The sequence below is a fragment of the Tachyglossus aculeatus genome, chromosome 2 (assembly GCF_015852505.1).
Source record: "Tachyglossus aculeatus isolate mTacAcu1 chromosome 2, mTacAcu1.pri, whole genome shotgun sequence".
In the NCBI taxonomy this organism is placed as follows: domain Eukaryota; kingdom Metazoa; phylum Chordata; class Mammalia; order Monotremata; family Tachyglossidae; genus Tachyglossus; species Tachyglossus aculeatus.
The window spans coordinates 878,782-892,001 of record NC_052067.1 but is presented as its reverse complement, the minus strand read 5'-3'; the positions used below and the strand labels follow the sequence as shown (position 1 = coordinate 892,001).

The 13,220-nt window shown below is 47.4% G+C and overlaps 1 protein-coding gene and 1 non-coding gene across 2 annotated transcripts in view; one reads left to right on the top strand and one right to left on the bottom strand.

The window, feature by feature from the left end:
* The window catches only part of CDK6 (cyclin dependent kinase 6), a 193,460-nt gene that overhangs the window by 94,699 nt on the left and 85,541 nt on the right, over nucleotides 1–13,220 (top strand). The window contains exon 3 of the mRNA XM_038742474.1: nucleotides 6,206–6,373. Coding sequence (XP_038598402.1) covers nucleotides 6,206–6,373 — 168 coding nt within the window. The remainder of the gene's footprint in view (nucleotides 1–6,205; nucleotides 6,374–13,220) is intronic.
* Nucleotides 10,912–11,049, bottom strand: LOC119925064. Its single transcript, XR_005449735.1, has one exon. It is a non-coding gene; the product is annotated as a small nucleolar RNA SNORA7 (small nucleolar RNA).

The following is a 13,220-nucleotide window of genomic DNA, read 5'->3' as shown; positions in this document are numbered from 1 at the left end:
GTCCTGAGAAAGGACGATTTAGCAGTTCTTGAGGATCTGTTTTTCTGGCCCTCTTTGCCCAAGGCTGTGTGGTAGTTGCTATTTGCCCATATGTGTGATGACTTTAATTGAGTGTGGGCTGGGGGCAGTGTCTTGAACTCTGATACTAATAATGATGGCATTTATTAAGCGCTTACTATGTGCAAAACATTGTTTTTTGCACTGGGGAGGTTACAAAGTGATCAGGTTGCCCCAAGGGGGCTTCACAGTCTTAATCCCCATTTTACAGATGAGGTAACAGGGGCACAGAGAAGTTAAGTAATTTGCCCAAAGTCACCCAGCTGACAATTGGCGGAGCCGGGATTTGAAGCCATGACCTCTGACTCCAATGCCCATGCTCTTTCCACTGAGCCACGCTGATCCCAGAGACCTGGGGGGGCTATGGAAGATTAGTGGGAAGGAGACCCTCTTTACTGATTTTTCCCAAATTGATTTAGTATTTATAATGATAATTGATTTACCATTTATAATGATAAGTGCTTAGTACAGTGCTCTGCACACAGTAAGCGCTCAATAAATATGATCGAATGAATGAATTTGCCTTACGCCAAGAGGATTCTTGGTAGTGCAGAGGGTGTAGGATTAACCACCTAAATTTGACATGGTTTTGCTGGTGTCAGATGATATAATAGCAAATTTGAGGAGAGTGTAGATTTCAGATAGAAGAGGTTGGGGAAGCAGTGATTTTCCAGTTGCATTACTGTTTTTGTGAGTAAAAACCATTTTCTCACATTTGATTCACAGAAATCTATTCAGAACATTTAAACCCAAACAGCGCAGTGTTCTTCAGTTGGATTTCTTTATGGTATTTCGACACCATAGTTGTACACGCTATGTGTCGAACACTGTTCTAAGCCCTGGAGTAGGTACCAGTTAATTAGATCGGGCACAGTCCCTGTCCCACGTGAGGCTCACAGCATAATAGGTGGAGAGTAAGTATTTAATCCCCAAGGTCACACAGCAAGCAATTGGCAGAGCTGGCATTAGTACCCAGGTCCCCTCAGGCCCAGACTGTATCCCACTAGTGTCCCCTCCAGATGCATATGCTAGTACCCAAAATTCACCACCAACAAGGTCTTCTATGTGGTTTACTGGGGAGTGGAAATCTGACACGATAGTGGAAACAGGCAATAGGCCTCGGCAGATCATTGGAAAAGAACGTTCCGTGGGTATGAAACTCCCTGAGGATAGGAAAACAATTTAGCGGCTCTGACAGGTGGAGAGAGACTGCACAGTTGCTAAGCACAGCACCTCAAAGGCTTTGTTTGATATCTAATCGGGGTTCAGTAGCTTTCCAGGTGAATTGCCCAGGACGTAATTAGAGATAAAATCACCCCAGGCCACCTCCAGCCCACGATTTCGTTTGGACATGCCTGTTAAGTTGAACCCCCGGGATATTTTCCCCGAGAAGATGAGCAGGGTCCTGAGTGCTGTAGATCATTTGTGGAATTTGTGTGGGGGGCAGTATGTGTGGGGAGAGGAGGGTGTTGTGCACCCTGCACCTCCTCAAGCTTAAGGAGGAGCAGTTGCTAAGGTGAATAAATACGACTGACTGGCTGACTGACTGAAAATATAACCTTCCTCGTGGTCCGTGACCAAGTAAGTGGGAACCAAGAGCCTGAGTTCTCATCAGTCAATCAATCAGTGGTATCAGATTGCAGAGCACTGTCCTAAGCGCTTGGGATAATACAGCATAACAGAGTTGGTAGGCACATTCCCTGCCCACCACCAGCTGACAGTCTAGTGTAGAGTTCTAGGACTTGAAAGGAGGGCCAGTTCATCCTGCAGCATAACAACCTCCCATGGTGCTAAGGCAATCAATCAATTATATTTATTGAGCACTTACTGTATGCAGACCATTATACTAAGCACCTGGGAGACTACAGTATAAAAGAGTAGGCTGCTTGGTTGTGTTATGGCCAGATTCTTTCACTCTGCAGCTTCCCCTACCTAATTTATTTAATTTATTGTAATATCTGCTTTCCCCACTAGACTGTAAACTCCATAAGGGTGAGTATTGTGTCTACCAACTCTGTTGTACTTTCCCAAATGCTTAGTCCAGTGCTCTGCACACAATAGACTCTAAGTCCTTCAGGTCAGGGATCATATCTTTGATTGTACTCCCCCAACCTTCTCACTGTGCCTCGATCTCGCCTATCTCGCTGCCTACCCCAGCCCACGTCCTATTTCTGGCCTGGAATGCCCTCCCTCCTCTATTCTGACAGTTACTCTGCCCGCCTTCAAAGCCTTACTGAAGGACATCCCCTCCAAGAGGTCTTCCGAGACTAAGCCCCACTATTCCTTATCTCCCACTCCCTTCTATGTCACCCTGACTTGCTTCCTTTGCTATTCCCCCCCTCCCAGCCCCACAGCACTTATGTATATATCTGTAATTTTATTTATTTATATGAGTCTGTTTATTTGTATTGATGTCTGCCTTCCCCCCCTATAGACTATGAGCTCGTTGTGGACAAGGATTGTCTCCCTTTATTGCTGAATTGTACTTTCCCAAGCGCTTAGTACAGTGGTCTGTACACAGTAAGCGCTAAATAAATACAATTGAATTAATTAATTAATTAATAGTACAGACAGCCTGCAGTAGAGTGGAGCCTAGGACTTGGCCAGAGAATCATTAGTGCTTCTGACACCAAAAATTTCCAGTGCTCATAAGAAAATGTTTGCTCCCTTGTCTTCCCAACATCAGACCGCAAACAAGTTGAGTTGCTGGATTAGGTGTTCTGAAAGACTGAATTCTAGATGATGATGAGAAATGGAGTTCGAGAACTGTTCCTAAACTTGAATTTTCCCTTCAACTTTGACTGTAAAGTCCGCTTTCCCTTCATTAATAATACTTGTGGTATTTGGTAAGCTCTTGCTATGGTGCTATGCACATAAGCACTAAGCAGCGGAGAAGATACAGGATAATCAGGTCAGGCACAAGAAGGAGGGAGAACAGATATTGAAATCCTGTTTTACAGATGAGGAAACAGAGACCCATAGGAGTCACAGCGGACAATCCAGGCAGAGCCAGGGATAAAATCCAGGTCCCCTGACTCCTAGGCCTGGGCTCTTTCCATTAGGCCACACTATTACTCATGTTCTTGGTCTGATGTAGAGAGGCAGTGCTCATTGTTTTGGTAGTTGAAAAGAACAAACAAAGCTCAGTGATTGTGAGTCAGCCAGCTAATTAATTATTATTATTAATAATAATGATAATACTTGTTAAGTCATTCCAAATGTAACACTCATCTCAGGTTCCAGGATCTGCAAAGGAAGTGGATTTGCCACGGCCAAGTTGGAAGACTGGGTTTTATTAACATTATGAAAATTACCCTTCTGCTTATTCACTGCAGTTTGCTTGCTGAAAAATAGACCTCTGGCCTCAGAATGCCATTTCTGGTTGGTAATGTGCTTTTTCTTCGTACAGAGTTTCGTAGTAATGGTGTTTGCTGAGTGCAGTTTATTGCATTGTACTAAGCACTTGGGCGAGTGTCAGTCAGTAAGTAAATCGTATTTACTGAGCACTTATTGTGTGCAGGGCTCTGAACTAATAATAATTATGGTAATGATTCTGATTTTTGTTAAATGCTTACTATGTGCCAGGCACTGTACTTAGCACTGGGGTGGATACCAATTGGGTTGGACACAACCCTATTCCACATGGGGCTCACAGTCTTAATCCTCATTTTACAGGTAAGGTACCTAAGGCCCAGAGAAGTTAAATAACTTGCCCAAGGCCACACAGCCAACAAGTGGAGGAGCCAGAATTAGAACCCAGGCTCTCTGACTCTCAGGTCTGTGCTCTACCCACTAAGCTACACTTGAGAGAATACAGTACAAATACTTGGTAGACATGTCCCCTGTCCACAAGGAGCTTATAGTCTAGAAGGGGAGACTCTAACATTGACCACAGTCTGCTGCCCGAGTCAAGATTAGAACCCAGGTCCTTCTGACTTACAGACCCGTGCTCTATCCATTAGGCAACACTCCTCAGAAAAATAATCTGGGTAACAGAACGAAGGAAGGACTGGAGTGGGGAGGTCAGCTAGGAGGCTGATGCAGTAGTCAAGGTGGGAAATGATGAGTGTTGGGTTCAGCGTGGTAGCAGTTTGGATGGAGAGGAAAGGACGGATTCTAGAGATGTTGTGAAGGTAAAACTGACAGGATTTGGTGACAGTTGCAATGTGTGGGTTGAATGAGAGAGAGGAGTTGAAGATAATGGCCAAGGTTGTGGGCTTGTGAGACAGGAAGGATTGTGGTGCTATCTACAGTGATGAGAAAGTCACGGGGAAGAGAGGGTTTGGGTGGGAAGATAATAAGTTCTGTTCCAGAAATGTTAAGTTTGAGGTGTTGGTGGGACATGAAAGCAAGAAGAAATGTGAAACTGCAGAGAAGGAGAGAGGTCAGGGCTGGAGAGCGATTTGGGAATCATCTGTGTCCAGATGATAGTTGAAGTTGTGGTAGCGAATGAGTTCTCCAAGAGAGTGGGTGTAAATGAAAAATTGAAGGGGGACCCAGAATGGAGCCTTGGAGGGACCTCCTACAGTCAGGGTTGAATGCAGAGAAGGAGCTGGGAAAGAGACCAAGAAAAAAACAGGAGCAAGACTTAATTCGTTACGTGCCCTTAAGGAGCTTACAGTCCAGTGTGGGAGGGAGACCAACAATATTTACTAGTGGCAGCAGGAGGAGCAAAGATCAGATAGGGACAGGGATGAATATGCCAGGATGAAATATCAGTATAAATAATTGAATTTCAGCTGAATGTACATATGTCAATAAGTGCTGGAGTTGCGTGTCAACACGCTGTGCCAGTCATGGTTATCGTGTTGTTGAGTATTAACCAGGGAAAGTTTCCCAGAAGTTTGTCGGTGGGAATGATCTTTTTATCTATTGCCCCATCCCTGCCAGTTTCTGTGGCTCCTTTCAAAAGGCTTTCCAGTGCCGTTACCACCTTATTAGCCAGGATTCACCTTTGCCCACTTCATTGGTCTTTTGTGGCTCTGCCAGGTCCCTGCTGTGCGACCTTGGATAAGTCACTTGACCTCCCTGTGCCTCAGATTCCTTATCTGTAAAATGAGAATAAAATATCTGTTCTTCCCTTTGGGTTTCTAAGCCCCTGTGTGAAACAAGGACTGTGTCTGATCTGATTCTCAATGTGTCTATTCCAGCACTATTGCAGTCCTTAAGTAAGCACTTAATAAGTGATGATGATGAAGATGTTTGTTAAGCGCTTACTGTGTGCCAGGCACTAGTCTACGTGCTGGGGTAGTTACAAGCTAATCAGGTTAGACACAGTCCATGTCCCATGTGGTGCTCACAGCATTAAACCCCATTTTACAGCTGAAGTAACTAAGACACAGAGAAGTGAAGTAACCCGCCAAGGTCACACAGCCGACAAGTTGTGGAGCCAGAATTAAAACCCATGTCCTGCTGACTCCCTGGGCCATGCTCTATCCACTAGGCCACGCTTCACCTGCTGCTGCTTCTTATTTGATAAATGCCATCAGCAGTAATAGTATTATAGTCATTATTATTGCAGCCTCGTAAAAAAGGATCCAAATTTACCAGGCTGCACCAATTGTATCCAGTGTGACATCTCCACTAGAAGGTGACAGTAGGAGCAAAATGGATACCATCAACACTTCTTTCCGTTCTCCCAGCAGAAATCTTCATCCCTCGTCATCCCCCTCCCTGCCCCCTAGTCGTTCCCGGGGTCCGGGACAGCACTGAATCGTCCCAGGCAGTGAGCTGATGCGTGGACGCAGGCTAGGGCTCCTGAGCCGGGGGAAGACACTGACCCGAAGTCGGGTTCCCCAGGTCCAGTAGGCAGCCATCAGGGCCGGCAGCCAGCCCACGGCGAGCAGCAATCAATCAATTGTATTTATTGAGCGCTTACTGTGTGCAAAGCACTGTACTAAGCACTTGGGAAGTACAAGTTGGCAACATATAGAGACAGTCCCTACCAAACAGTGGGCTCACAGTCTAGAAGAGCAGCAGAGGGGAAGCAGAGTGACGCTGGCTCCGGGGACCACCGTGAAACTCGGGGTGGTGCGGCCCGCTCCCGGAGATCGGTCCCACTCCCACCTGAGTGCCTTTGCCCTCCATCTGCCTGTCCATCTGCCCGTCGGTCCATCTAGCATTCGGTAACTCTCGATCGTTCCTTTAGGACATGATGTTTCAACTGCTCCGAGGGCTGGATTTCCTCCATTCACACCGAGTGGTGCACCGGGACCTGAAACCACAAAACATCCTCGTGACCAGCAGTGGACAGATCAAACTGGCTGACTTTGGCCTCGCAAGAATCTACAGTTTCCAGATGGCTCTCACCTCAGTGGTAAGTCACCACCCCTCTCCCCTCCTTCTCGGGACCAGGCAGGTGGCCGGGGTGGGGCACAAAGGTCAGTCCCGTCTTCTTTCTTTTTATTATCCTCTAGACTGGGAGCTCGTTGTGGGCAGGAAATATGTCTACCAACTCTGTTATATCGTACTGTCCCAAGCGCTTAGTACAGTGCTGTGCTCACAGTTAGTGCTCAATAGTACCATTGATGATGATGATGATGATGATGATGATGATGATTGTGGAGAGTGGGGACGGGAGGAGGGAAGCTTTCCATTTGGGACCAGGGGAAAATTCTGGAAAAATCCAGGAGGGTTTAGAGAGCAGTTCCTCAGATAAATTGACTGTGTCCCCCGGGGGTGAGAGCAAGGGTCCACGTGGTGATGGGGCTCAGCACAGGCAGTCAGACTGGGAACCAGTGGCTAGCTCCCTCCCCCTCCTTGGGGTCATCCCCGTCATCTTCCTTGGCCATTTCAGTCTCCCTCCAGACCACTGGTAATGCACAGAAGTGGGCCCTGACAGATGCAGAGTGCTCTTAACCTGAGAGCCAGCTGTCTGTTCCTGACCACAAAACCCACCCCGTGCCTGACTGGGCAGCAGACCTAAAGCAGCTGTGGCAGTGGCCGGAAGAAGGAGTGTCCACCGGTGGGCATCGGCCATCTCGCCAGCCGAGTCGGGTGGGCACGGCTGCATTCCACACTTTCCCCGAGATATCCCCCTGGAGGCCTGGAAGAGTTTGGAATGGATGGGAGGAGAAGGGGCGAAGTCTGACAGGGAGAAGAGCTGACCAACCAAGGGATGTCCCTTGCACCCCTGCGCCACTGTAAGTCCTCCCTGGGTGGCGGCCCGAAAGGGAGCCCAGGAGGCTTTGCAGGTGGTCCCCCAGGCCTGCTGCCGGCATTTAAGCATCGGCTCAGCGGGCGTGATCCTCCTCCCCCGTCACCCGCCCATCTGCAACGTCGAAACTTCCTGGACCGGTTAAGGCCTGAGGGGAAGCGAGGGCCTCCCGGCACAACCAAGGCCCTTGACCGCCTCCAGAAAGCACCATCGGGGGCTGGATATGGACGTGACGTCCCGCGGGGTGGAGGGCGGCGGGAGACAGGCGGGCCCCAGGCTCCCTGAGACGTGGCCTTGGCTGTCTGGTCTCTTTCCTGGCCCGTAGCTCTGAGATAAGGGAGGTACAGTGAGCGGGCTAGGAGGGGATGCTGTTCTGCGATGATGTAACTTCAGAGAGAAGTGGATGATTCCTGCAGCTTTTCGCCGCCTTCTTGGGGTCAAAGCATTCCCAAGGACTCACAGCTTCCCCTCGACCCCTATCCCTTGTGGCCGTCCTCTCAGGGGTGGGGGGGTCGCTTTGGGGATGGGTGTGGGGGTGCGACAGCTGTCAGTCCGGGGGACCGATAGGCCCGCTCCAGCGTATGCAGGATCAGTTAACATTCCCTTCTGTGAAATCCATAGGCTGTGTGAGGAAAATGTCCACAAATGATTTCACAGCTGGAGAAAGGCAAGCGAAATACCTGTTTTTTCACAGTGTCTTGTTTGTATTGCCTGGGTCGGGACTTTCAAGCGGTGACCTAATTTCCCAAAAATGAAGTTAACGCTAGCGAGCCCATACTATTGGAAGGAAATTAATAGTAACCTTGGAAAAAAATGTTTGATTTAAATTGGACTGCAGTTCTGGAGGCTTTGGGGGCTGTTTGAGCTAATTGTTTAGCTCCATTTTCCTCCAAAACTGGGGAAGAAAAATGGAAGGGAAAAAATTCTAAATTTTAGTCATGGGTTAATTCGTTTATTCACAGATCAGTCAGGAAAGAGATTTCCTATTCTGAACTCTTTCAGAAAAAATGGCTCTCGTGTCCAATTATACCAAAATTTGGACTCTGTTTTGTGGAGTAGAAATGGAATCCAGAAGGAAAGCCCAGTTGACATTATATTTTGAAGACCTCGCTTGCCTTGGAGTGCAGGGTCTTCGTCTCACGGTTAGAAGCTGGGCGATCCAATGGAGTAAAAACCTAGGAGCGATTTCCATTCTCAGCATGCTTTTGGGCACTGTTTTCCTGTCCAGGGAATGGAATTAGATAATGTAGCTTAGTGCCTGGGACCCAGCTTAAAGCTGACTCTCCTGAAACGTCTCATTGTGACTTTACAGGGAGCCCATTTTCAGCTGAATTTAAATCTCGCCTCCCCTTGACCCCAAGTCTTGGTTGAGGTCATGGTTCCCCTTCCAAAACCCTCTCGTGGCAGGGAAAGGCCCTAGGCCTAACCATCCTCGTGTACTGTAAGCCACTCCACTGGCCTGAGGAAGAAAGTGAAGAGGATCCACTACTTCCAACTTTTTGTGTTTAGAGGTTATTTAGGAATGCAGCATTGTAGATATCAGACAGCTTGTTTAAAGACAGAAAATATTTTATGCTGTATCTGGGGTATTTTCACTTGGGGGCATGGAACCAAGCAATCAGTGGTATTTATTGGGTGAGGAACAGTATGCCTGGGAGAGGACAATCAGGCTGTTCTTTCGGGACTACGGGTTCATGCGGCAACTGCGACTGAGAGGTTGATGCTGCTCCATGGTTTGGCTTAGAGAGAGAGAGAGAAACACGTACACACACAACCTGGAAAAATGTCTTTATAATCAAATTCTTTGGGAAAGAAATCTCCAGATAACAAAGTTTTCCCTTGGCCCTGGCATCCTCCCACACAATGAAATATATATTTAAGGTCTTCTGAGCTAGGAATTCTCAAAAGCCTTCCATCACTGGTCCTTTTAGTTTGACTAAAAATGAATTTCCTGAGTATGTGAGTAGGCATTTCAAGCACCTGACAGTTTTATAAAACTGGAAATACAGACTGTTGAAGACCTGCTACACTAATTACCTTATACTTGATAGTCTCCATACTACTACTACTACTACTAATAATGATAATAATAATATAATAATAGTAAGGCAGACCAGCAGCTAGATGGATAGAGACCGTAACAACAATAATGGAAGAACAATTAGAAAGGTTGCAGATTATGGCAAAGGACAGGACGTTCTGGAGAAGGTATATCCATGGAGCCTCTATGAATCAGAAATGACATGACGGCACTTAATAATAATAATAATAATAATAGTATTGAGTACTTACTGTGTGCCATATATTGTGTATGTATATGTGTACCATATACATAAGCACTGGGGTAGATCCAAAATAATCAGATTGGATGCAATCCCTGTTCCTCATGGGGCTCACAGTCTAAGTGAGAGTAGGTAGGAGGTACTGAATCCCCAGTTTACAGATGAGGAACCTGAGGCAAGAGGAGTGAAGTGACCTGCCCAAAGTCATACAGCAGCCAAGTAGTGGAGTGGGGAGTAGAACCCAGGATCCCTGATTCCCAGTTCTATCCCTTTCTGCAGGCCACACTGATTACTTACCTCCAGGCTGTGCAAGCACTGACAATAATAGTAATAGTAGTAATAATAATAATATTTCTTAGACGCCACGTGTCAAGCGCTCTTCTAAACACTAGGGTGGATACAAGTTAATCAGGAGTGACACCGTCCCTTACCCACATGAGGTTCATAGTCTAAGTAAAAAGGAGAACAGGTATTGAATCCCCATTTTACAGTTGGGGAAACAGAGGCACAGAGGAGTGAGCTGCCCTCAGTCACAGCACAGGTAAATGGTAAAGCTAAGATTGGAACCCAGTTCTTCTGATTCCCAGGCCTGAGCTCTTACCACTAGGCCACGCTATTTCTCTACTGGTACTCTTGAGTGGCACTAGCCTCTGCCCAGTTAGGGGAACAAGCGCAGTAGCTGGATGTGTTATGTATGTGTGTGCATGTGTGTATTCATGCATACATGTTTCAGTAGCTGGTTGACTTGAGCTCTCCAGAACATCTTGTGGGTCCTGACCTTAAGCCCTGAGCAGAAAGCCACCCTGAGTCTCCCGCATAGTAACAATAATGATAATAGTTATGGTATTCGTTAAGTGCTTACTATGTGCCAGTCACTGTATTAAGTTCTGGGGTATATACAAGCAAATCGGGGTGGACACAGTCCCTGCCCCATGTCCCATTTTACAGATGTGGTAACTGAGGCACAGAGAAGTGACGTGGCTTGCCCAAGGTCAAGAACCCATGACCTTCTGACTCCCAAGCCCGTGCTCTGTTCATTCATTCATTCATTGAATGGTATTTATTGAGCACTTACTGTATGCAGAGCACTGTACTAACTGCTTGGGAAGTACAAGTTGGCAACATATAGAGACGGTCCCTACCCAACAGTGGGCTCACAGTCTAGAATCCACTATACCATCAAGCAGAGCAGCATAGCAGTTGTTGTTGTCTTATGCTGTCGAGTCGGGTCCGCCCCAAAGCAACACCACACGTGCATCTCTCCCAGAATGCCCCACTTCCATCTGGTAGTGGATCCATAGAGTTTTCTTGGTAAAAATACAGAAGTGGTTTACTATTGCCTCCTTCTGTGCAGTAAGCGAGTCTCTGCCCTCGACTCTTTCCCGTGCCGCTGCTGCCCGGCACAGGTGAGTTTTGACTTGTAGCAGATTGCCTTCCACTCACTAGCCACTGCCCAAGCTAAGAATGGATTGAGTAGGCCTCTGCTTGACTCTCCCTCCTATAGTCATGACTGGTAGAGGACTGGAAACTCTCCAGGTGCGACCCTGAGAGGAGCATAGCAATAGCACCGGCTAATGGCATGACAGAGCAGCCCGCTACATCAGAAGCTCCTTTTTAGTGCAGGGATCGGGTCTTCTTATTCTGTTATACTTACCCAAGTGCTTAATAGAGTGCTTTGCGCACAGTAAGCACTCAATAAATACCACTGATCGATTGACTTACTGGAGCAAAAGCAGGATTTCTAGCTGTGCATCTGTTTATGGCTGTGAGTCAGTCAGTCACTCAGTCAGTGAAGACCCCCACCCGCCCACCCCCACAGCACTTAGGTGCTTTTCACTCGATTACTCCCCTTCCTCCTGGAGGACAGGGTTTGTGGCTGTTAATTCTGTGGTGCTCTCCCAAGCCCTTAGTACAGTGCTCAACACTATTAAAATAGTGCTCAGCACTCAGAAGGCGGTAAGTAAATACTGTTGGGTGTGTGATTGCCCTCTGCCTTTAGCCGTACGTTGTCGGTGATTGTTCGTGTGGATGGTATGGTTAGTATATCATATTTAATTTAAACTAAGCACTGCATATAATAATAGTAATAATAATAAGTTTGGTGTTTGTTAAGCACTTACTATGTGCCAAGCACTGTTCTAAGCACTGGGATAGATACAGGGTGATCAGGTTGTCCCACATGGGGCTCCCAGTCTTAATCCCCATTTTACAGATGAGGTCACTGAGGCACAGAGAAGTGAAGTGACTCACCTAAAGTCACACAGCAGACAAGTGGAGGAGCCGGGATTTGAACCCACAACCTCTAACTCCCAGGCCCGGGCTCTTGTCACTGAGCTGCACTGCTTTTCTACAGCAGTCGAAGATAGTCCTGCCAGGAAAGGAATCATTTTCCTCATCCCGCCATCATAATAATAATTATGGTATTTTTTAAGCGCTTACTTATGTGCCAGTCACTGTACTGAGCTCTGATGTATATACAAGCAAATCAGGTTGGACACAGTCCCCGTTCCACGTGGGGCTCACAGTCTCAATTCCCATTCTACAGATGTGGTAACTGAGGCACAGAGAAGTAAAGTGACTTGCCCAAGCTCACACAGCAGAAAAGCAGTGGAACCGGGATTAGAACCCGTGGCTCAAGCGTCGTTTGTTGCCTCCGCCCAAAGCAGCTGTGTGCGATAACATTTCACGTTGTAATCCAGTTTAGTCCCAGATATCAGAATACGTGTTCAGCCTAATGTATTTCACCCGGCGTGGCTGGCTCCCATCTGACAGAGCGAAACGCGAAGAGGATTTGGCTTCTCCGAGAGCAGATTCTGCAGTGCGTCGTCCTCAGCCTGTGGCCAGAAGGCTCTCTCCGTGGCTCATAATGACTTGTATTCAAAGCCTTCGAGACCCAAATTTTTGGAGGGTTACACAACACGTTCCACAAGATCGCTCCAAATGCGCGGAACGGGTAAGCCGAAACCATCCGAAGGGGACATTCCAGATGGGAGGCAGCATGGTGTGGTGGATAGAGCACGGGCCTTGGGAGTCAGAAGGTCATGGGTTCCCATCCCGGCTCCACCACTTGTCTGCTGTGTGGCCTTGGGCAAGTCACTTCACTTCCCTGGGCCTCGGTTACCTCATCTGTAAAATGGGGATTAAGACTGTGAGCCCTATGAGGAATGGGGACTCAATCCAACCCAATTTGCTTTTATCCATCCCAGCGCTTAGCACAGTGCCTGGCACATAGTAAGCGCTTAACAAATGCCATAGTTGCTGTTATTATTATTGTGGCACACATCGATTGGACCACTGAACTGAGAAACTTTCCATCGGGGGCATGTTCTCATTGTGCTCGCAGACAGAGATTCCTTCCGACACTTGAAGCACTTAGCACATGCTCCTCATCATGTCAGGCATATGGGGATTCCTTCTAACATTTTAAGCGCTTAGTACAGTTCTCTGCACAAAGTAAGCACTCCAGACTACTACCACATTAAATCCAAGCACTTATCCTATCCCGTATTGATTATTACCTCAGTCTCCTCATGACCTCCCGGCCTCCTGTCTCTCCCCACTCGGCTGCCTCGATCATTTCTCTACAAAACTGATGGGTCCATACTTCCCTACTCCTCAAGAACCTCCAGTGGTTGCCCATCCATCAGACAGAAACTCCTTACCATAGACTTTACAGCACTCAACCAGTTCACCCCCTCCTACTTTACCTCACCGCTCTCCTACTG